Source organism: Euprymna scolopes, chromosome 7 (assembly GCF_053919585.1).
Source record: "Euprymna scolopes isolate OS-2025 chromosome 7, ASM5391958v1, whole genome shotgun sequence".
Lineage (NCBI taxonomy): Eukaryota > Metazoa > Mollusca > Cephalopoda > Sepiida > Sepiolidae > Euprymna > Euprymna scolopes.
Genome location: NC_136488.1, coordinates 93,062,116 through 93,087,104, shown reverse-complemented (window position 1 = coordinate 93,087,104; position 24,989 = coordinate 93,062,116). Strand labels below are relative to the sequence as shown.

Sequence of the window (24,989 nt, the reverse complement as noted above, 5' to 3'; positions counted from 1 at the left end):
GTGTTTTTTTTTTTTAAATTTTATTTGCTTTTCATTTTCTTTCTCAACCCTTTTCCCATTTTAATATCTTTACAGCACTCACCATATAATTTTTTCATTTTATTTTTCAAATACTTAAGTATATGCCCCAAACATTCCATTGTGCATCTTCTTTCTTTTTCCTATGTTTCTACCGTTATTTCAATTAATCTAAAATCTTCACTTTTTCTGAAGACGTCTATTGATTCGTACGAAACCGCTAAAGCTTTCATTTTTGATGATTTATTCTTGTGTTTGATTTGTTCTTCCTTTTGTCTTTACACACATACACATGCTACAAAGCTTACATTCTTTTTAAAAACATACTTGAATTGTTCATTAAAAGTAAATAAATAAAAGGAAAATTTGGAGCTCATTCAAATGTAATATAAAATGTAAGAAAAAAAAAAAAAAAGAAGTTACCTGCTGTACATTTGCTGGATTCATTGCCTGTAGATCATTCACATAGGTTTGGGTAGCCATTGGACATTCAGCCCTAGAAAAAAAAAATTCTAAAAGGTTTATAAATATTAATATATTGAGTAGGAAAGAAATTCATGACATATTACCATCAGTATACATTAAGTAAAACAAACTTTGTTTAGAATAACAACGTTGGTATTGTACTTATGCATAGATTGGTTGTATAGATTGGTTTCCTAGAGGTAAATCCAATGAAACCCGTGTGATTATTAACGAGTGCTCAATGGAAGATAGAGCTAGTATATAGTCTGTTTATTATACAAACATTATTGGTTACATATGTATATACATGTTTCAGTAGAATCCTAATTCAAGGAGACCACCTCATCAGACCAAAAAAAATTGAAAAGAGTCAAGATTTTTTTTACAGGATATTTGGGTGTGGTTTCCACTTTGGAAGAAAGTGGGGTGTATACTTTGTGAATGTGAGCAGTAAGGGTTTTGGAGGGAGATGTGGTGAAGGAAGGGAGTAGGAGTAGGTGGGGCGAGGGTTGAGGGAAGAGAGGGGAAGTACTTACTGCTGTTAACTTCCCCATCTTTGGTTTTTATGGTTGTTTTTTTCTTTTCTGCCAGCAACTACATTATCTATTTTATGGTTAAATTATATTTATTTATTTTATTCTTCACTTTTTTAAGCCTTTGATTTGCTTCTCATTTTCAAATTATTTATTTGTTTTTTATAAGATATATGTCCATATGGTTAAATTAACAGCCAGTGTATAGATATACAAGCCTATTTATATGATTTAAATAAAAGGTGGTATATTGGGAGTTATATTTTCCACTCTACTGTGGTGTCTGAAGTAATTACAGTGACAAAGGTTTTTTCTTTTTTTTTACATGGTAGTCACCACTTATCAAGGCCCGGAAGCCACTCTGGGATAAGAGTTATTGCATGTACTGTAATCAATAGGATAATATTGTAGTAATCGTTAGTAATGGAGATTTGATAAAGTGTCTTACTTAAGGGGGCAGTTTATCAGGAATTTGTTTATGTTGGACTTGAACACATCCAAATTGTAGTCAGGTGGGAAATAGGCAAACAGAACAGAGTTTCACAGGCGTGCACTTTTAAGAAAAAAAGCTTTGTTCATGGAATCCACGTTTTGATTTAGGCACAGATAAAGAGTGAAGAAAATTATTGACAGTGGTTTCAGGTAGATGGGTGTTTTTCGTGAAATATTGTCAAGGAGGGACCAGAGATTGGAGTTCAGACGAGCATTTGCCATGGAAATAATGATAAAACAAAGGCTCGCAATGTCTCTTCTGTGGGAGAGAGGCTGCAGAGAAGAGAAAAGGGCATCCCCCACTAAGCCACGTAGTCTATTTTGTACTCTGTCAAGGCAGGATAGACTGTTTTTAGCAGCTCCTGCCCAGATGTGGCAACAGTACTTCATCCTTGGACGTCCTTGGCTTTTATATAGATAGAGAATTGCATCAGCAGTGAGATATCTTCTGGAGCGGTAGAAGGATACTACCATTTTTCTAGCGACCTTGGCAACAGACTTGATGTACGTGTTCCATTTTAGGTCAAGAGTAAAGGTCAATCCCAGAAGCTTGTCAAAACATGGAGCCTCCCCAAGACGAGATCCATCCATTTCAATTGATGCCAGATGGGGATCAGAACGTTGATGATGTAAAGATAGGAGCTTGGTTTTAGATGCATTAAAAGTAACCAGCCACCTCTTCTCCAACTGTACCACGTGCTCAAGATCAGAGGAGAGAAAATCAGAGAGAAATTTGTCATTTACGGCCTTTGATGTGTTGCCATAGATGGTTGTGTCATCAGCATAGATGTCAACAAATGATTTAAGTATGTGTTTTGGGAGATCATTGATGTAGATCAGGAAGACAGTTGGGCCCAGGATGGACCCCTGAGGGACTCCAGCATTAATACTGTAGGCCTCTGATTTCTGCCCATCAACCACTACTCTTATGAGCCTATCAGAGAGAAATGATTTAATAATTGAGAAAACATTTCCAGTTATACCATAGCTGGAAATCTTGTGAAGCCTTTATGCCATAACTTATCAAAGGCCTGTATATGTCAAGAGCAATTGCCCTAGAAAGGAAGCCTTTGTCGAGAGATTCACTAATCCTATGAGATATAACTGTTAGCACATCTGCTGTAAATCTAGCAGAACAGAAACCGTATTGCATGGCACTAAGAAGGTTATTTCTGCTGAGGTGGTTGACTATTTCTTTATTTAATATGGATTCCAGGAACTTACTCATGACACAGGAGACTTGTTGGTCTGTATTGAGAGGGAGATGACTTATCGCTTGAATTCTTAAATACAGGGTATACTGATGAGGTTTTCCAAGGTGTTGGAAAGCACTTCTCCTTAAGGCAAATGGTTTTGTAAGTATGGGGGTAAGTTCTGATTGAAGCTTTTTCAACACTATAATTGGAATGCCGTCAGAGCCAGTTGCTTTACTGGAATCAAGGTTCTTGATTAGCTTGGCAACCTCATGCACAAATATTTGTATGTCGCATAGCGTGTTGTCTGTTATAGAAGAAAATAGGGGGAGTTGATGGCCTTCATCGCATAGGGTTGCAAAGTTCTTGGCAAATAGTTTGGCTTTGTCTGATGCTGATGAGATGACTTCAGGCCCATTGATGATGGTTGGGATAGAACGCATGCTTCTGTTCAGGATCCTGTCTGCTATTTGCCAAAACTGGTAGGAACCAAGCCGCTGCTCAGCTACTTTGGATTTAACAGACTGAACATATAGCTCTCTTGCATTTTTTATTACTCTTTTACAGTGGTTGCTGGCAGTACTGAAAGCAGCTTTAGTCTCAGTGCATCTATTACGTTGGTAGTTATGGAAAAAGTGATTTCTGTGCGCGATGGCAGCAGCACATTCAGGGGAGAACCATGGCTGGCTATTAGGTTTTTGTTGGAATTTTTTGGATGGTATGAATTACCATCAATGAAATACAATTATCAATTCGGTCAGGTCTGATACTATAGAGGACACATCCTTTTTAAACATGGAATGCAGAGATAGATCAGATATAAATGTGCGGAAGCTATTCCAGTCAGCCATAGAGTATCGATATACAGTACGGTGGAGAGGTACGCCTGAAGACTTATTACATTTCATTTTTATCTTAACTGATACAACCGAGTGGTCGGAAGATCTCAGAGGAGATAGAATGGAATATGAACATAGCTCAGGGGAAGTTGTGAGAAAAAGGTCTAGAAGGATTGCATACTGATCGGTAGTATTAAGCACATGGGTGGGTTCGTGGACAATCTGAGTGAGATCATAGGCAATGGCGAAATCATGACAGAACCTCCCCTCATCATCTATCTTGTTTGAGTGGGTCAACCATTCCACATTGCGGACATTGAAGTCACCACAAATGTGAATGTTAACTGGAGGATGAGCAGACAGGATGTGGTCAATTTTCTCTGATATACTCTTAAAGATAGTAACTCAGCTCTTGTGAGGGCGATAGAAGGCAAATATAAATGCGGTGGTGTAAGTAAGTACAACCCGGAAGCATATATAAGGTAAATTAGGGTCTTCTCTGCAGATATCCCTACCACAAGGAAAGCCATCTTTAATTTAGGCACATATTCTATGCCCATGGCGATCTTGGGGGTCAGATTTAGATGTTAAGTAAGAGTATCCTTTAATTACAAACTCATCTAGGGAAGCGGTCGACCCTATGCCAGTTTCGCTTAGGAAGAAAATGTCTGATTTTGTCTACTGTAATTGGGTATCAACCTCTGGAAGGTTGGAACGTAGACCCCTGATGTTGGAGAAGGAGACATGGTAGTAGGGGTCTACATTGGAGGATGGGGTTCTAGGTTTATTCGAGTATTTTTTCTGTAGATATTTCATGTTGAGGTTTTGGGATTTGTGGAACAGGTCGACAGACTTGGTTAGAGCGGGACAGAGAGGGAAAGTAAGAGAGAAAAAAAAACAAGAATTTTTTTTTTGTAGCACATAAGGTAAAGGCGTAACAATTACCCACTAGTATGGCATCGAGAGGCCCCACCAGCCAGAAACTACTGCATGGTCCAGAATCCATTCACCAAATGGCAATACAGCAGGCCCATTACTTTGCACCTGCTGATAGGACAGCCTCCTTAGTGGTTAATCTAAGGTTCAGGTCCCTGACTATCAGGCGGGTAACGTCAGCCCAGATGAAACGTTTATCTCCAGCACCCTTACTAGTGACATGGCCACAAGGATAAACATAGGAGAAAATTTCTCAGGCTACTGTTCACGAAGTACTGCTGACCTGGAAAGCAGCTTTTTCTTCACCGTTTGTCAGAAAAATCACTCATTGGAAATGAGAACTTGAGGGACAAATAAAGAGAAGCGAAAGTTACTGGAGCTGCCAATAACACACCCACAGTGCATTATCTACTCTACAGGTTTTCAAATCTATATACAAACTTAATTTTGATGGTTGTCATTTTTTTAAATGGGGTGGTTTATCTTTCCCTTAATACTAGAGTATAAATATATTTATATAAAATATAAATATATTCATTATAGAAATAGATATACATGCATGTATATGGCCTGAAAAACCACACCCAAATAGCCTATAAAAAACGAATGTAATCTTTACTTTTTTTATTAATATTGCTCTTTTTTCTTTTCTTTTTTTTTGGGGAGGGGGGCTGATGAAGTGGTCTCCTTGAATTAGGATTCCACTGAAACATGTATACACATATAATAATTTTAGTATAATAAACAGATTATATATATATATATATATATATATATATATATATATATATATATATATATATAAAAAAAAAATAAAATAATAGACATCCCCACATACAGGGTAGGACATTATAAGGGAGTGAATGTTTCATCATAAATAAGTAAAGCACGTCTCTCTTGCCAAAAATGTAAAACTAAATATCACTGTGTACATACACACACATTACTCTTTCTTTTGAGTTAATAAGAAAAAGAAAAATTTCTTTCTATAAATGTACCATCACAAATAAATGAAAAAGAGCAGTTCTTGTCCAGAATTTCCCCCCTTGTCTTGTCCAGAAATTCCCAAATAAAAATAAAGAAAAATCTGTATGGTGTAGTACTTGTGATGGAAAGAAAATATTTTTATTTTTGTTTTTCATACAGGGGTAATTTTGGACAAGAATCAAAAGACCTTATCAGTTTAAGAAATAATACTGTAGTGTTCGGCGGCATGTCAACCATTGTTGAGTCATTATTTTATGTAGAAATTGTACATATTTTCGTATATAAGTTATTTCTATTTGGGGGGGGGGGTATTTTTGTTACATACAGTATGTACTCTTCCCAAATGGTCATTCATTAAATACGAGCCAGGCTCAATGTTGCTTAACTAGTGATTTTACAAGGACCAACAAACTAAAAACATCTGACAATGTCATATTCAAAATCATTTCATCAAAATATATCAGTACAAAGTAATTAAAATGGTGATGAAGAGTTATGTAAAAGTTTATAATTTGGAAAAAGAATTGCACAACGTTTCTGGAAAATGTGGTGTCCTCTCAAATTAAACTTCAATTACTAAATTGATTTTAATAGCTGATACATTTTGGCATGTTTACAACGTTTTCTGGTCAAAAATTCCTCCTATATTAAAAAAACAAAAATAAAAAAAATCTGTATGATGGACATACCCATGACAAAATGAAAATAGCATATTCTGAAAATTATGTAAATTAATCAAATAGTTTTATTTTTATAAAAAAAATCATTTTTAAGTAATTAATAGAAATTCGTAGGCATTACAACAAATTTCACAGGTTTGAATTATGTTGAGTTATCGCCCATTGTTTTTGATTTTTTAGATTGTTTTTAAAATGGCTGACAAGACAGCAATTCTCCAGTTACTTATAAAATTTGCTTTTCTAATTTCAAAATAAAACTACTTGATCAATTTATGTGATTTTTGGAATGTGTTAGTTTTTGTTATATCACAGGTAAGTACATCATACAGATTTTTCTTATTTTTATACAGGGTGAAATTCTGAACAGGCACTTATTTCCTTTCTTTTTATGCACTTTAAGGTGATCAAAATATTTTGTGGATGTATATGAGCCCCACCATGCACACACATTTTTATTATTTAATTTTCTTGATAAAATATTTTTTGATCACTATTGGATTAGTACCAAATTTTTAGATGAAATTTTCTTTTAACTAAATGACTTGTCGATTGCTAGCAGGGTGTTCAGTTTGTCATGTAATATAAAATTATTTCTCCTGCTTCCAGTCAAAACAAAATCAAGTAGAAGGATAATCCCTATGTGAAACTTGCATAGAAAATAAGCACCCTTCACAACAATTTGAAAAGCCATTTATTTTTCAAAATGTTTGTATGATCTGAAAAGTAAATGTGTTATTGATATTTAAAAATGCTTATAAAAATCAAATTACGTAAATTTTGGATCTCTTAAAATCAATAATTTTATTAAATTAATATATATATATATATATATATATCCAGGCCTGAGATGTTCAAAAGTAGGGACTAATGAATACAACGAGGTTGTTAGATAGTGCTCGATAACAAGAGCAAAATATTTTTTGTTCGAAGGTAAAGTTACATTTGATCGCTACAAACAGCCATCTGTTTCAGTCAATGCGACTTCATCAGGCGATCCTAAACCATTCGATGCTATCGAAAAAAAATGTATACTTAATGTATACTGATGTTTTTTTTATGGCGTTTAATGGTTCAGGGTTGCCTGATGAAGTCTCATTGACTAAAACAGATGGATGTTTGTAGTGACCAAATGTAACTGTTTACCTTCGAATAAATAATAAAAATATATATATACATATATATATAATTTTCAAAACAAAAGTTAGGAAACAACTAAGTATTATTAAAGATTATTCAATGTATATAAAACTGAGTATAAAATAATATCTAAAGATAGAATAGTAAACAACTTGTAAAAGTTTAAACAAAATTATTGATTAGAAAATGTCTCTTAATGTTTGCTTACAATAAACCATCAATTCATGCACATAAATTCTTTCTTACTGATTTCTCTCATACAATAAATAAAACATGACAAAAAATAGTGTTATCACTAGTTTAAATCAAGTAAAAAAATAAATAAATAAATAATAATAAATCAAATTGTAAGAAAAAAAAATTTAACCACAAAAGTAAAGTGAAAAATATTAATATGCAGTTCTAAAATTAGAAAAAAATTAAATGATACTTACATAATTTGGAAAAATTTTTTTTCCACATTTAAATAAAAAATATAAACTAGTTCATTAAGGTATTAGAAAGTAAAAAGCGCATTCTTTTAAATAATTATAAATATTATAAATATAAAAGCATGTTCAATAAAAAACAAGTTAATTTTGAATAAATTTTCTTATAAAATCTTTATTTTATTGAAAATGAACTTATTTTTATTAGCTTAAAAGAAAAACAAATGTGGTACCCATTTATTAAAAATAAAGCTATACTTGTGAATCATTATATAAATACTAGCAATTTGAACTAGAAAAATTAAATTCTAACAACTATTTAAAATTGTACATTGTTATCGTTTATTAAATCATTCTAAAGATTGATTTAATAAACGATGAGATACAAAATAGCAAACAATAATGTCTTGTTAATAAACGATAACATTATGCAAATGTACGATTTTAAATAGTTGTTTGCATTTAATTCTTTTACTTCAAATTTCTAATATTTATCTAAAGATTCACAAGTATATCTTTATTTTTAAGCTATGCATAGCAACACCTTATTATCTCCCTTTACTTATTGTGGCAATTTAAAAATACCACCTTTTTAATAAAGCGTGAAATTAATAAACATTTCTATTCTTTTTCTCATTAACTTGGAGACTACTAGATAGTTGGTTATTTTTAATGCTAAAAAGATCCAAAATGCAATAAAACCAGTAGAAAATAGTTATGAGGAAGGCAAAAGAAATAAAGGCTTGACTATTATCCAAATGTCTTGAAACAATGAGTCATCTATAAAGTTTAAGCAATTCATTAACAATAATATTTTATAAACCAAAAAGTACATCTTGTTTTTACTTCTTTCTGACTATTTTGAAAAATAAATAATTAAATAAGAATTTAATAAGCAATCGTGCTTTATGAAAATTGTGTTTCACTTGCCAAACATGACGTGTAACTACTAGAGATATATTTGAATAAAAATAACTATCAAAGTAGAACATTTGGAGATAGCTTTTGAATAAGAACTCTCTAGTGTATAGATAACTATAAATAATGTTTCAGAATTATTTTAGATGACGATTGATTATTTAAACTATTGACATCTTAGTTATCTTCATGTTTTGGTCAATGAAACATCCAATATTAGTGCATCTTTTTCGACTTAACAAACAATCTCTATGTTAAACTCAAGAACCTATATGAAATTTTGATCTGGTTCCTTTATTTAATTTAGAGGGATAGATTGTTTTCATTCCATCAGTCATGCCCGAGAAAAATTATTAAGATTATAATAAAAGTTAAGACTATAATAAAAACTACACCCTCACACTCCAAAATGCTTAGAACTGATTGTTAATCAACACTTTTAACCATGCCATGGGTCCAAATTATAAAAAATTTACCTGAAGAAGATCAGCGGTTACATCAGCCAAAACGTAAAAATAAAATCCAAGCTCCGAATAGTAGTCCAAATAATTCTAACTATAATTAGTTATTTTGGTTACTGTAAACTAACAATTTTGTATATTAGATTGTGCATGCATGTTTTTATTCCATAAAGGATAAGAGAATTAAGAACAAATAACTAAAAATAATGTCTCAGAATTTTTTAGATGAGAGTTAATAATTTGTATTGTTCAGATCTCATCTTAGATATTATTTTCATAATGTTTCAGCCAATATAATCCTTGATTTTCTTCAGGTGTATTTTGTTAAACACAAGAATCTGTACAGAATTTCAAACTGAAACCTTTATTTAATCCACGAGGGTAGATTGTTCTTGTTCCATCAGCAATGACTGTGTAAAAATCTTAAGTAATTTTTATTTTATTCTCAGTATCACATGGCGCATTGGATAAAGGTATTAAGTAAAAATCAGTTCTAAGTGATAGTCTAGAATTCTACCTAGTCATTACTAACAAAGCAAGAACAATCTACTCCTGTTGATTAAATATAGAATTTTGTTTAAAATTTTGTATATATACTAGAGTTTGACAAGATGCATCTTAAGAAGGTCGGAGGTTATAGAAAAAAAAATGTTGAATACAAGAATTCATTCTCTTTCTTTAAAGAAAATGTTAAAATCTTGAAGAAATATATATAAATCTGAAGAATACAAGAACTGAGATATTAAGATTGTTGCATTTCTATTCAAGAAATTTTCAATTAATTTCAAATAGCATAGTTTAATGTATATAATAATAATAATATAGAATTGCAAATATTGTTCAAATTAAAACTTTCACAAGAAAACAGAACTATCTGAATTTCCACAAAGGTTTTTTGCCCACTCTTTGTCCCCCATGCAGAAAACTAAATTTAACTATAAATAACCCATGCTACTCGTTTAACCGCTGTGTTCCAAAATTCATAATGGTTGGTTAATTAATTTAAGAATTAATCCTATGCATACAAATATAAGAATATATACGCATACTTAACTTTATATAGAGACAGATTCTAATTATGAGTATAACAGATAAATGCAAAAAGATTATCCAACTGTAATGAATTTGGCAAACTAAAATAGGAAAGAATGGTTAAACATTGAATTTCAGTTATAATTGTCAGTTATGTGTGTTGACAATGGTTATCATGCAAGCGAATTGCTTTCTAAGTGAGTAGTAACAGCTTGTTAAATGTTAAACTACAAAAGTTAGCAATAGGTTAAAAATATTTTTTCAAGAACTTGTGAAAATATTAATTCCAAATCAGAAAAAAAAAAAATAAATAAAGCTATTGCAAGAACAAAAGATTCATTCCAACAAAACAGTTTTGATATGAGTAAAAGAACATTCCAGAAACAAGTTTTCAAATTCTAACAATGAAGTGTGCAGTGAACCATTATCAGTGAACAAGCGGATGTTAGCCAAAATACACAAGACAAAAATGACATCTAAAACAATATCTGCTACAAACCAGTTTCTGTTATACTATGTCTCTTCTCGTTTGTTCTCCCATTGTCCGAGGCAATTCGACCAGGGTTGTATGAAAATGGAATGCAACTGAAGGAGACATGTTGATGGTTAGTCAGTTACCCAAGAAGAATGAATTTATATCGACTGTTCAATCTATTCAAGAAGCAATCTTTTAATGAAAAAAATGGTTTTAGCAAAAGAGAAATGAACTAGGCGATTGTAAATAGTTGCTGACACAGCACTAAAAAGAAATCTTTCAAGTTTTAATAGAAATCAAAGAGAGGAGTTTTAACAAAATCATTTTGCAGTAAATAAAAAAGGTAAATTAAAACACACATTTCTTCTTTAAGATTTACTGATATTTCAGAGAGGAGGTATTGTTATTTCTAACATATAAAGTTATTTTTTGAGATTTTAACAGTTAATATTATTTCAGCTGACATATCAAACTTTGATTCTGACTAGCAAATTTTGATTTGCTATTTTTTGTATCATGTTATTAGCAATAACATACTTTGCTACTTTTACTCCATGTAATTAGCGACTTATTTAAAAAAAAAAGAAAGTTATTTATTAGATATTAATTTATTTTTATTTCGGACTATTATTCTCATCTTTATTAGTTGTTTTTTCATCTTTTATTGGTTTGTTTATTCACAACGTTTCGGCCAACTATTCCTCTAGCCTTCGTTAGGTGGTAACCGCGATGGATAGGAACTCCGAATCTCCTAACTGTATTCTCAGCCATCACTGCCATCCGTAGTTGTTGTCGTCTCACCACATTTTTGGCCAAGTAAACCTCTGGCACGCTTTGGGTGGGACCCGACTATGGAAGATCAAATAATAAATAAACATGGATTTATAAGATCAAAGAATCCAACCTTGATCGCCCTTCGGAGCCCGTGGCGCAGTTGATAGAGATGTTGAATCTCTACAGTTCCAGATGAACATTGTCTGAAGATAGCGGTTTCAATCCCATCCAAAGCGTGCCAGAGGTTTACTTGGCCAAAAATATGGTGAGACGACAACAACTACGGATGGCAGTGATGGCCGAGAATGCAGTTAGGAGATTCGAAGTTCCTATCAGTAGCGGTTACCACCTGACGAAGGCCAGAGGAATAGTTGGCCGAAACTTTGTGAATAAACAAACCAATAAAAGATGAAAAAACAACAACTAATAAAGAGGAGAATAATAGTCCGAAATAAAAATAAATTAATATATATATATAATGCTCATCTCAAAAATGAATTCCAATTAAGGAATATATTATTTATTAGAGTTTAATTCATTTGTCATTAGGGTTGAGAGTAATTTTTACAAAAAAATTCAAATAAAAATTGCTTGTTATTTAAATTGCAAATGAGGTTCATTTAACATTCAAAAATGTTAATAGCTTTTAAAACTAATTCATTTTAATTTTAAAATAATTAATCCTTGCCAATGAATGAAGACTTATACAAGTCGAAAATTAGAATTTAAATAAACGTTTATTTAAAAAAATATCTGCATTTTGACTGGTCTCTAAACAGTTATAATTTTTAAATTTCAATGCATTCAAACAGTAGAAATACTTTCATTCCTAACTCACACATGCATACAAAACCAATAACCATTAGATTTGGACATAAAAATCTTAATCTTTGATATAGCTGACTATAGTTGACTAGCTGTGTTAAAAAAATAAAATAAATAAAATATTGCCCCCATTTTTTTTTATGAAGACTCTTATATGGACTGAAAATTAGAATTTTGTTAATTTTAAAATTAAAAAAAAATCTGTACTTTAACTGGTCTTTAAACTGTTATAATTTAAAAATGTTAATGCATTTAACCAGTGGAACTACTTTCACTCTTAATCCTTGCCAATATTGAATGTGCTTACACAAAAAATAGAAGTTTTCCTTTCATATTTTTAAAATAATTTGTCATTCACTTATAAAAGATAATTAAAACTGCAGTGGTTATAGCTTTGTATTTTTATACAGCAAAGTTACAAATACAAACATATTTATTATTAGTAGCACCCTGAATCTTAATAGAATCAGAATAACTTAAGTTTGATGGAAATTACACTATGCAAACATTTAGTTTCTAGTAATTTAAATTGTTTTTGGAGGAGGGGGCATCTATTTTATTGTTTTGTTTATTTACTGGTTTGTAATTAGTATAGTGACAATGTCAGAATTTTAACAAATTCTAAAGTTAATCAACAAAATCATCTGAAAATAGTAAACATATAAACAAAAAGCAATAAACATTTTTTGTTAACATTTAGTATTGTTTCTTTTATTTTATTTTTTTATTTTTCTTCCTTTGAAGATTGTGTGTATAGAGGGTATTATGCTTGTGTCAATTGCTTTTAGAAAAAAGTTTCAAAATTCCACTTAAAAAAGAAAAGAAAAAAGAATTTTGAAATAAGCAGTGATCCATTACAACAAACAATTAGTGTAGTAATATACTATTATATGCTAAACAATTAATCTAGTAATATTCCACTTTACTGATAAGTAGCAGGGTACCCGGAGTTATCCAGCAATGAATAAGAACCACTGTATAGTTCTATTACCAGTTGTGATCCTTTATATTACCATCTTCACTTTTTGTTTTTTTAATTTCTATAATTTTCAATTCAATTTAATTGGCTCAGAGGAAATAATTAAAAGTTATTTTACTTGGTTTCAAGAGCATATTTTCATTCTGACCCCAACAGTTGAGAATTTGTTCCTGGTGAAGGAGTGAATATTAAATAATTTTTTTTTATATAATTCACTCAAGATCATACTAGATCAGAATATGTAAGGTTTGTAAGTGTGTCATTGACAGCATTTGGGTTTTGGTACATCTGATAAAATTGAAATCGCTTAAAATATCTCAATAATGGCATACATAGAAAATTGTAATGCATTTATAGGAAAATAAAATCTAATACTAGGATTTTAAAAATGAATATTTCTTTTTTATTATTGTAGATTAATATTTGCTAAATCACTCCCACTTGCCTCTTCAAAATGACGTGATTCTACCCTAAAAAACGCAATTACATATGAACACACTGAAAAACTTTACAAAAATAAAGAAAAATATATATAAAAATTTGATGTAAAATAATCTTAGATTTTAGAGCCATTCGTTTTAGGGCAGTTAATCATATTTTTTCCTATGGAAAATAAATCCTATGAATTTTTTTTGTTTTTTTTTAGACAGTTATGTATGATTTTAAGAGGGTCTTAATAGGAGGAAGCTTGTCACTAGGACTTTAAGTTAGTAGTAGGGCTAGGGGCAATTACATTTAAACATCTTGAAAACTTAGAAGAAAGAAAAAACAAAAACTATTATTTCAGAGTGGCGGATTTTCACATATAAATTTAGCATAAAATAATCCACCATTTCAAGGCCATTTTAGTATTTTTCTATGAGAGACAAATCCAGTGTGTTTTTTTTATGGGATGCAGTCTTTTTATTTTGTTTTGTTTTTGATGATTATGTGTGGTTTTAATATGGTCTGTATAATGAGAGGCTGGTTACTCAGACTTAGGGTTAGTGGTAGAGTTATGGAAGGGTTTTTATTTAGAAGTGGGCACCATTTAAACTAAAGGTTAGTGGTAGGATTGAATATTTTTTTCAAGGTGGAACTTGGCACACAAATTTAAGATTAATGGTACAGGTTTAAGGGAAGCACTTTCAGGGGGTGGGTTTGTCACTAGGACCTAGATTTAATGGTAGCATAATATATATATATATATAATTTTTCAAATTGAAAAATATCAAAAGAATTTGGAGTATTAACTGCTCTAAAAGGCAAGAATGATTAGAAAATGGGGGACCACTATACATTAAATTTATATGCGAAAATGATCTCCCCTCTACTCTAAATTATTTTATTGTTATTTTTTTTTCCACTAATCACCTAAAAGAGGGAATGTTATTTAGTTTTTTTGTTGTTTTTTTTAATTGGCTGCTATAGTCATTTATTACTACAATTAAAGTTTAAAAGTTAAATATATTTGAAAACCAATATTTCTTGAAGGAAATTTTATAAAAGAATCGCAGGCCACATTAATTTTAAACAAAAATTTGTTTCTTTCAAAATAAACATAACTCAGAATAAACATGGTTCTCATTAAAGTAAACAGCCAACAGTGGCTGCTACTGCTTCAGCTGCTGACTAATGAGTGTTACTATTCAAATTGTTTACTTTTGTTGAAAATGTATTAACATTTTTTTAATAAAAAACTTCTGGTACCAAAAGAGAAATCAACGTAGAATTATCATTTTAATGTATAAAAACGATAAAAACATTATTTTACTTATTAGTTAGGGTACAAAAAATTTTAGAAAAAATGTTCGAGAGACACATCAAGTATTATTTTTAAGACAACAATAAAATGAACAGACTAGTTTATTCTGTACCCCGACAATAAGAGAGATTGAAGTTTTTTCTAATTGTTTTCCAAATTTCATGATGAAATTCCTTTTTAAGCACCATGAGAGATAAAAAAAAAAATTCTGATGCAATATGACTATTTCAAAGCATTAACATTTTTATCATTACTTTCCTAAAATTCTTAAAATATATTAAGTAGATTATTATTTATTAAATCATAAGAAAGGATATTCGTTTCTGAACAAAATAGTAGTATTTTGGAAACTTAGTGTTTTGATTTCTAGAATATTACTATTTTAGTAGAACCGCCTTGAAATTTGAAAATATCCAAAGCGTTTTTATGGTCAGTGGGTATTACTAGTTTTAGCCAGTTGGAAAAAAAAATTTCTTTACTTGTGTAAAGAATAGTAAATTTGTGTGAATAAGCATCAGGTACAGCTTTCTTGATCGGCTTGATTCTGTGGTTTTTCCTGATTCTAGTAAGAATCAGGTACTTACAAGAGGGACCATGTGAAGTTTGCCAACATCCATACATGAAAATTGTGCTATGGAACAGACAGAATTTAAACTTTGCGTACCCAGGTTGTCAGCACATTTTGTTTATCCACCTCCCTATATAAAATATTAACAATGATTTAGAACAAATTAATTTAGACTTCAAATCAAATACCCATGAGTTAGAGGTGGAGAGGTAGCTAAAAAAAAAAAAAAATCAGATCAACTGATTCTCAGCTCAAATTCCTTGGCCCTTTTGGCTAGAAGTGAAGTGTAGTCTCTGTTCTGATACTACACTTCATCTTTTCTGTCGTGGCTCAATGAAGGGAAAATTCTTCTTTACTTAAGGAATTTTTATTTTTGTCCCAATTCAAAGTATCCTTATTTGGAGAACTGAATTTTCTCCACATTAAAAAACGACTTTGTTCCGAACTCTGTCCTTGTGGGGAAGGACGGAGGCAAGTAAATAAGGACTCTCAGCACAAATTCTTGCAACTATTGCTGACTTCCAACCTCTATTAAAAGATTAAAACTACCTGCTTTGATTAAACATGAATAACACCTAATACATCAAAAAGTGAAGTCGATTGAATTTTAAAATCCAAATTTATATTAAGATTTTCTAAGAGGCATGTGCTACTTATCAGCTGGACAAATGACTAACAACGCAAATGTCAAAGTTGATATGCATGAGTTTATTCATATAATTCATCCGTACGAGAATACAAGCAATTGAAATGCACAGAATGGATTAAAAAGTCAACAAGTAGCAGACATTCACTAAATGCCCTTTGACACCTGCTGTAATAATAGAAAGCCAGTCTTAGAATAAAAGAGATTATGAGCGTTCAATCTTCAACATGTCTCCTTGCCTTCAGCTATATGAGGCCAAGTTGAATAAATATCAGCATTCATATTCTTTGAATATATTATCTATCAACTTCTTGAAAGATAATTACAGATTGAAAAAATAGAGAGAATTCATTTCATCATGGTCACCATATCTAAAATTGGAAATTGTGAACTGGTATTAATCCCTCCAAAATCCATGATTATTTTTTTTAAAATCGCATAGATTTGGTAGTATATTTATCTTTATCATTTGTAAAAAAAAAAAAGTTTGAATTTTATAATAACAATTGTTTGAACTTATTTGTTAACTAGCAGGACTCATGTACCAGTGTTGCCCGATGGAAGTACGACACAAAGCCAGAACAGATTCGGTAAAGGAGTCCCTCCACCTGCTCCTGAAAAAATAATTAAACTATGATTATCAACTCTGGAAAATAGTGGCACTGGTAGCTGTGGCCAAAATGAAATGATCTAGCTTTTACTGCCAGGTATTGTCTGGCAATGGCAGCTGACAGAAGCCACTGGCTGTTATTGTCAGCACTGGAGGTTACTGGTGATTAGTGTTGATTTGGGGTGATTACTTGCATATACTGGTTGACACTGGCTGCCTTTGCAACTGGTAACCATGATCAGTGTCAGCCTCCATCTGACTGCTTGGAATTAAAATCATCTGTCTTTAAATGTTGAGCATTATTGGGCACTAGCATCTACTGGCTATCACTGGATGCCTGTGACAAGCACTAATGGTCACTAGCAATTAGTGTTGTTTTGAGGTGGTTACTTGAATTTACTGGGATACTGGTTGCCTTCCCAACTGTCATTGTTGGTTCTCGGCATTCAGCATCAGCCTCCATTGGATTGTTCCGAAATGGAACTGTGATCATTGGCATTTTTAGGCAGTTACGTTTGGTCATTGTGGGTTACTATCAACCATGTGTCAAGCCTGCTTTAAAATGAAATGACCTATCTATAATATTCATGCAATGTTATCTATTGTATGATACTGTCATCCAGTAGCAGGCACTGTTGGTCACTGGCGGTTATAACGATGATTGATAGTGATTTTCAGGTGGTTACTGTCACTTCTTGACAGGGATGGGAACTGGCAGGCAAATTGCCTGTCTTCAATTATTGGGTGCTGTCATGAAGTGGCGGAAACCATCATCCATGACGGTCATTGCTCTTTTAAGTTGGCTACTGTTACTTTATGGCACTGCCATTTTGATTCAGTAATTGCTGTTTTTAGGTGGTTACTTGCAGGTATTGGCATTTACCTGCACTCACTGATAGGCACTGGCTGCCTTAACAACTGTTGTTCACTGGCTGTAACCGTTGCTCAAAGGCGGCCATAACCAATGTTGTGCTTTGTTCCAAGCCTGAGCAAAGCAAGAAGCACCTTATTCTCTGTTCTATGCAATCCTGATTTACTGTGTCTATGTAGATATGTTTTTGTACTTACGCAGAATACGAATTGTGCTATTTTTTAGCTATAATGTTCAATTTAAATGTAACTTTATACAGTATTGTTTGTGTATGTAAATGTTAGTTGAAAGTTCATAATAGTTACAAAAAGCTGTCATTATTTTTTTTAGCATGGTTCGTATTCTGCATAATTACACATTTGTGAAATGATAAGTGACTACTATGAGTGTGATGACTGCAATGACGTGAAGAAGAAAGATAAAAAAAGAGTTAATATTTTTTTAAAATGTAAGTTGTGATATTTGATTCCTTTATCAAGTCAGAACCAAGTGTACGAAGGTAGATATTAGTGTGCGTCATTTGTTAGAGTCAAAGTTATTGTTTGTATTTAGCTATCGAATTATTGTATGTTGTTTAGTTATCGAGTTATTGTATATTGTTTAGTTATCGAATTATTGTATGTTGTTTGGTTATCAATAGTTTTCTTAACTGTTCAAAATTCCCTTATATGAAGAATACTTGATAGGTGTAAAGTGAATACTATAAAACTAAATAAAACTGCAAATGCATTTTTTTCTTTAGTATAACCAAAAATAAACTTATGAAACATGCTATGATATTATTTTATTAAATTGTTGAAAATACAGAAATTGTGCAATGAGTAAATAAAAGATGTTGCGTGGCTAAATTTGTGTCCATATTTTTTTAAAATTTAAACTCTTGTTTGGTTAAACTATTCAAATGTGACACTGCAAAGTTTTTATTTTTCCACAAGGTCAGTTTTAAAAAAGAAGATTTTGTTAGGTTCAAGTTCTGCAAAAGCACCTACCTCCTTTTTAATATGTTTAAATCTACTTGTACAAAATTTGAAGTGGAATCTTCTTTTTAACTGTAAATGTAAACTAATCAGATAAAGTTTAGGTTTATTTTGAAAAAAGTCGATCTTGGATGATGCCATTGTTTAGTTTGTGGTGGATGTTTTTAAATTTCCTTATTCTGATATTCTCTTAATCTCTAACATTCACTTCTGACAGGTTGAACCAGCTTCCTTCAATGGAGTAAGGTTCTAAGAAATATTAAATTCACACGTGGTACCGAGTCTGCTAACTCTTGTTTTCACTTTGACTATGAATTAAATGAATTGCTTGTAATAACATTCCCTTTTATTTATAACTAGCAGGGCTACCCGGCATTGCTCGGGATCATATAAACAATGAGAAAATTTAATAGTATTTTGAATATATTTGTTAATATTAGTAGAGAGGAATTTTTAATGGCTATGTAGCATTTGGTATTTCGAGTATTAAGTAGTTGCTATTTTGAGTATTAAGTAGTTACCATCTGATAATTACCTTTGATTTAAAAAAGATCCCTTGCAAATATTAAGAGTAGCATTGTAAATAACAATGTTTTCAGATGTTTTTATTTCAGCACAGCCTCCTTATATTAACAGAAGAAAGTCAGCAAATCCATTCACATTTCCTATGCATTTTTTACATTTTGAATTCGAGTAATTATGATCTTCGTTGGTAAATATATGAAATCAGTCATAGTTTGATTTGTTCCAAATCGATGTTCGTGAAAATTTGATATTTGACATTTCTTAAATGTGATAATCACGATGGTATAATTATTTTGACCAGAAAATAAATGTTTAACTGTGTGTACCCCCCCCCAAAAAAAACAAAAATACCAATGTTAAACTTGGAAACTGTGCCCCCCTCACTGCCAAAAAGAAAATAACGATGTCAAACTTTCCATAACGCTCAGAAAAATGTAATCAGAAAAAAGAAAAATCGAACGTAACGAAACAAAATAAAACGGAAATGAATTAGTAAATTGTACCAAAAAAAGAAAAAAAAATGAAAAAAAAAAAACCAATGATGTCAAACTTTCCAGAAAGATCAAAAAGAAAAAATCTGATGGAACGAAACGAAATAAAACGGAAATGATTTAATCTATGGTTTAAAAAAAAAAAAAAAAAAAAAAAAATGGAAAGAATCTGTGTGTATATATATATATATAGTTCTTAGTGTAAAACTGTGAACAACGTAAAACTAAGCCTGGTTTAAGTGTAAATTTGATATTTTAGATTACGAAATGCGATAATTATGATGGTATAATTATTTTGACTGGAAAAGTAATTTCTAACTGTGGGAGCAGAAATACCCCCCCCCCCAAAAAAAACGAAAGAAAATAATGTCAAACTTACCAGAAAGTTCGTAAAAACGTAAACAGAAAAAAGAAAAGTCAAACTGAACGAAATCAAATGAAACGGAAATAAATATATAAAAATAACGATGTCAAACATTCCAGTAAGATAGGAAAAATGTAAACAGAAAAATATAACGGAACAAAACAAAATATAACGGAAATGATGTAATATATGGTTCCAAAAAAAAATCAATAAAAATAAAATGGAAAGAATTTGTATTAGTGTAAAAATGTGTAAAACGTGTAAGTAATGTATTTATCTTTCCTAGTGTATAAATGTGAACAACGTATAAGTAAGAGTGGTGCGTTTTCCCCAATAGGAAGCAATTTAGTTTTTGTAAGCAACTAATAAACCCGTAAACGGTGGGTGTCTGTAAAAGTTCCTCGTGAACGATCAAGCAGCGGTGTAAATGGGGAGCGTGAAAAGGAGGAATTCAATAGAGAGAAAAGATTTTACAACTTCCATTAAATCTAACCGATTTTGGCAGTGGACTCTCACCAGAACAAATATAAGAATGGACGATTATCGAGCAAGTGTAGAGGTAATAGGCCTATAGCACACCTCAGATAATGTGCCGCAGTTTGTGCATATCACATCTGCATAAAATCTCCTGATTTTTAATCCTATTAAGGTCAAACTCACATGGGAAAAAATGAGTTCATTTTATTTATATAGAAGATAGATAGAAGAAGATAGATAGATAGATAGATAGATAGAAGAAGAAGATAGAAGATAGATAAAAGAGAAGAGATAGACAATTCCTTTCCTTAGTACCTTTGACTGTCAATAAGCACATACATACATACATACATACATACATACATACATACATACATACACAGAAGAGTGATTAAAATTCATAGAATAAGAAGGTGGCCAAACAATATCCAGTGAGAGAGGGTGAATGTAAGAGATGTGTCATTTGATGAGTTAACTGTAAATTCTGATTAATTAAAACAATTGAAACAAAAGTTTTTCAGACATAACTCAATCCCAAAATTGAGGAATATTTTGCCATAAGTTTATGATTAAAATATATATGAAAAAAAAACCCTTAAAGGAACAAACATTTAACTCAGTTAATAATAGATAATACTTACAGCTTAATCAAAAGTATAGTCTTTACTTTGTTTTTTTGTTCTATGAGAAATCAACTCTGTTCTGGTTATCTATAATATAAATCTCAATCTTCTGTTTGTGTGAATGTATGTTTGCATGTCTGCCAAAAACTTTTGACACACGTGACAGATTCTGATCAGATCGGTTTCATTTTGAAGCTCAACATTTCAGATGACAAACATCGAAAAATTAACCAAAAGTATTAATTCCTTCACCCTCAGCGGGGCATTTTTATACAAGGAGGGTGTCAGTTTTTGTGTCAACATTTTCGCAAAGTCATTGTCTTGGTTGGATTGACTATGCTTAATTTCAACGCTTTGGACTTCCGGTTGCGCAATGGAGACATCACATGTTTTTTTAAACTTTTTTTCTCCCATTACGGGTTCAAGCCTGCCTGCCTACTCTCATTTTTTTTTTTTTAACAACACCCCTTTCCACCTGGCCTCCCTATTATTGTTTTGATCCCCCTCCCCCCATGCTACTACCTCTTTTTTTTTTTATCCCACTCCCTCCCCCAAGGTTCCTTAATACACCACCTCAACACCTGGGCAACGCCAGGCACCTCTGCTACTATCACTTTTTTTTTTTTTAACACCTCTCTCCATCTGGGCTACCTACTGGGGTTCCTTTTTATTTTTTTTTTAACACTTCTCGAGTTGCCAACCAAAATTCCTTACTACACCACATCTCCACACCCAGGTAACACCGGGCACCCCTGTTAGTTAAATACTAAAACACAATGCTTAGTGTAAAACATTCATTGTATACATTTAATTGAACACGTTGGTATTTATCTACAGATGGTTCAAACATTTCTCGAGAGTATTTCATAAAAGATATAAGGCCAAAAATTGGTCACATTTAATGCTACCAAAATAAAGCACTTTTCCTTTAACAATTATAACAAATCTTTACAACCACCAATTGCCATGACCAACAACACCCCACTCGAGAATCCAATCTTTAAGCTCCTTGGCTTTACATTCTTAGACAACATAAATTGGAATAAGTACATAGAAGATGCTGCTAACTCTGCTGCTAATCAAATAGGTTCTCTCTACTGGCTTAGAAAACTTCTCACATCTGCTAGTATCCTATATTTCTATAAAGCCAATATTTTTCTGTGCATAGAGTATTGTTGCAACATTTGGGTTGGTGTGCCAACCACTAATTTCTCCCTCCTGGACAGTTAGAAAAAAGAATTTCTAACCTCATGGGTTCCACACTCTCTGCGAAGCTGCCACCCTTGTAGTGCAGCAGTACTACATCCTTGTGCCTTTTTATAATTACTTCTACAGAATGTGCTCCGATGTTTATTGTAGTTGTAGCCCCTCAAGCAAATATAGCCACCAACCTACCTGACTAGCAGCTAAATCCTAGTCATTTATCGTAAAGTTCCTTAAATGCCAGAATATTTTCTACTCTGATAACTTCTTTTTTTTTGGACTAACCATCTTTAGAATTCCCTTTCTGCTCCATTTCTCAACTGTACCAATATGCAGAAATTAACAACAATTATCTTGCTTCCCAACTCTCCATCTCGGTTTTCCCTATAAATTTGGCCTTACAGTAGCCCCTAATGCATCATTGATGATATGCCGTATTTAGGTAAAATAAAAGCTCATCTCCCTCTCAGTACAGACCAATCAGTCTCTGTGCATCATGAGTAAGTAACTTGAATCTTTTAAATAGAGAAGTAGTCAACCACTTCAGCAAAAATAACCTCCTCAGTGACATGCAATATGGTTTCCGTTCTGCTAAATCTACAGCAGATATGCTAAAAGTTATATCTCTTAGGATTAGCAAATCTCTCGATGGAGGCTTCCTTTCAAAGGCAATTACCTTTGACATATCAAAGGCTTTTTTGATAGGGTGTGGCATAAAAGTCTACACCACAAAATCTCGAGCTACGATATAGTGGGAAACGTCTTTTCAATTATTAAATCATTTCTCTCTAATAGGTTCATAAGAGTAGTGGTTGATGAGCAGAAATCAGAAGCTCACAGTATTAATGCTGGAGTCTCTCAGGGGTCCATTCTGGGCCCAACTCTCTTTCTGATCTCAATCAATGATCTCTCAAATCATATTCTAAGATCATTTATAGACATTTATGCTGACGACACTACCATCTATGGCAACACTTCAAAGGCTGTAAATGACCAAGTTCTCTCTGATTCTCTCTCTTCTGATCTTGAGCATGTGGTGCAATGGGGAAAGAGGTGGCTGGTTAATTTTAATATATCTAAGATCAAACTTCTATCTTTCCATCATCAACGCTCTGATCCCTGTCTGGCATCAAATGAAATGAATGACTCATCTTGAAGAGGCTCAATGTTTTCACAAACTTTTAGGCTTGACTTTTACTCCTGATCTGAGATGGAACACGTACATCAAATCCGTTGCCAGGGCTGCTAGGAAAATGGTGGGATCGCTCACCATTCCAGTAAATATCTCATTGCTGATGCAATTCTCTACATGTATAAGAGCCAAGTGTGCCCAAGAATCGACTATTGTTGCCACATCTGGGCAGGAGCTGCTAGAAGCAGCTTATCCTGTCTTGACAGAGTTCAAAATAAACTTTGTAGCCTTATGGAGGTTGCCTCTTTACCACAGAAGAGACGTCGTGAGCCTGTTTCTGCTTTATCATTATTTTCATGGCATGTGCGCATACGAGTTCAAATCTATGGTCCCCCCCCTGGCCTGACTTTCACAAAAAACACTTGTCTAACTGAAACCACTATCAATAATTTCCTCCACTCTTTATCTGTGCCTAAACCTAAACATAGATTCCATGAACAAAGCTTCTTTCTTAGAACTGTATGCTTGTGGAACTCTGTTCCATTTTCCTGCTTTCCAACTGACTACAATATGGTTGTCTTCAAGTCCAACGTGAACAAATTCTTGACGAGCCATCCCCTTAAGTAATCCAATTTATTAAATTTCCACAGCTTTTGATGACTAACATGTTTCACTTGACCATTGTACACTCATTAACCCTTATCCTCGAGTGGCCCTTATGCCTTGATAAGTGGTGACTTCTTTATAAAAAAAAAAATTATTACAATAAATCTGATAAGATTTGAATTTACCATAGCAGATTCCATAGTCTAAAAGAGTATCTAATAGCCCCCTACCCTTTAATTAATACATCTAGACCAACAAAGGAGACATATAGAGATCAGAATTTTATTGACAACCACATTATTAAACAAATGTATTGCTTTGGCTCATAGGACTAATTTTTTTCCACCAATTCACTATTTTATTTACCTCCTCTGCAGAAGGTTAGACACACAGTAAGGTGTAGTTTTGAGAGGCAAGCACATAAGTGTGTTCTGGCCTGCAAAATAATGCCTGAGCAGTCTCACTAGCATTCCTTGGTAGGGATACCTCAGACGATTAGTGATAAACTAACTCCTTCTCTAAGAGAAGGTAATGCCTACATGGGTGAACCTCCTCAAATTGAGCAGAATCATATCTCAGCCCAACAGAGCAAGTCTAAAAGAAACCCACCCTCTGTCGGACTGATCGTCGAGGACGTATCCTTGACCGATATGAACATATTCAAGCTGTGCCAATCAGTATATATAGTCCCTATTTACTTGCCCTTCATGAGGACTAAGTGAAACACAAGGTCAATTTTCATTGTAAGGAAAATACAACTCTTGAAAAAAAGAGCACTCTAGATGGGACAAAAATAAAGATTGCTCTAGTCAAAAAGTATTCAGTATATGATATTTAGAGCAACTTTTTTCCCCTCTTGACTATCACATTTCCCACTCAAGTTGCTCTCCCCCTAAATCTGGCCCTGTTTCTTTAAAGTTTATTTTAATCACTCTTTCCCATGTGATCCTTTATCTTTCCTACTAACAGTTAACACAACT

At 32.4% G+C, this 24,989-nt stretch overlaps 1 protein-coding gene across 24 annotated transcripts in view; it reads right to left on the bottom strand.

Annotated features, from left to right (window-relative positions):
* LOC145279831 (DNA-binding protein RFX2-like) overlaps positions 1–24,989 on the bottom strand; it is a 117,956-nt gene that overhangs the window by 70,169 nt on the left and 22,798 nt on the right. For 10 of the 24 annotated variants that reach the window (XM_080131242.1, XM_080131246.1, XM_080131250.1 and 7 more), the window contains one exon: positions 442–514. In XM_080131242.1, coding sequence (XP_079987368.1) covers positions 442–501 — 60 coding nt within the window. In that variant the 5' untranslated portion in view covers positions 502–514. Of the gene's footprint in view, positions 1–441; positions 531–10,618; positions 10,705–24,989 lie in introns of all 24 variants that reach the window. The other 14 variants (XM_080131254.1, XM_080131243.1, XM_080131247.1 and 11 more) reach the window with 2 other exon arrangements.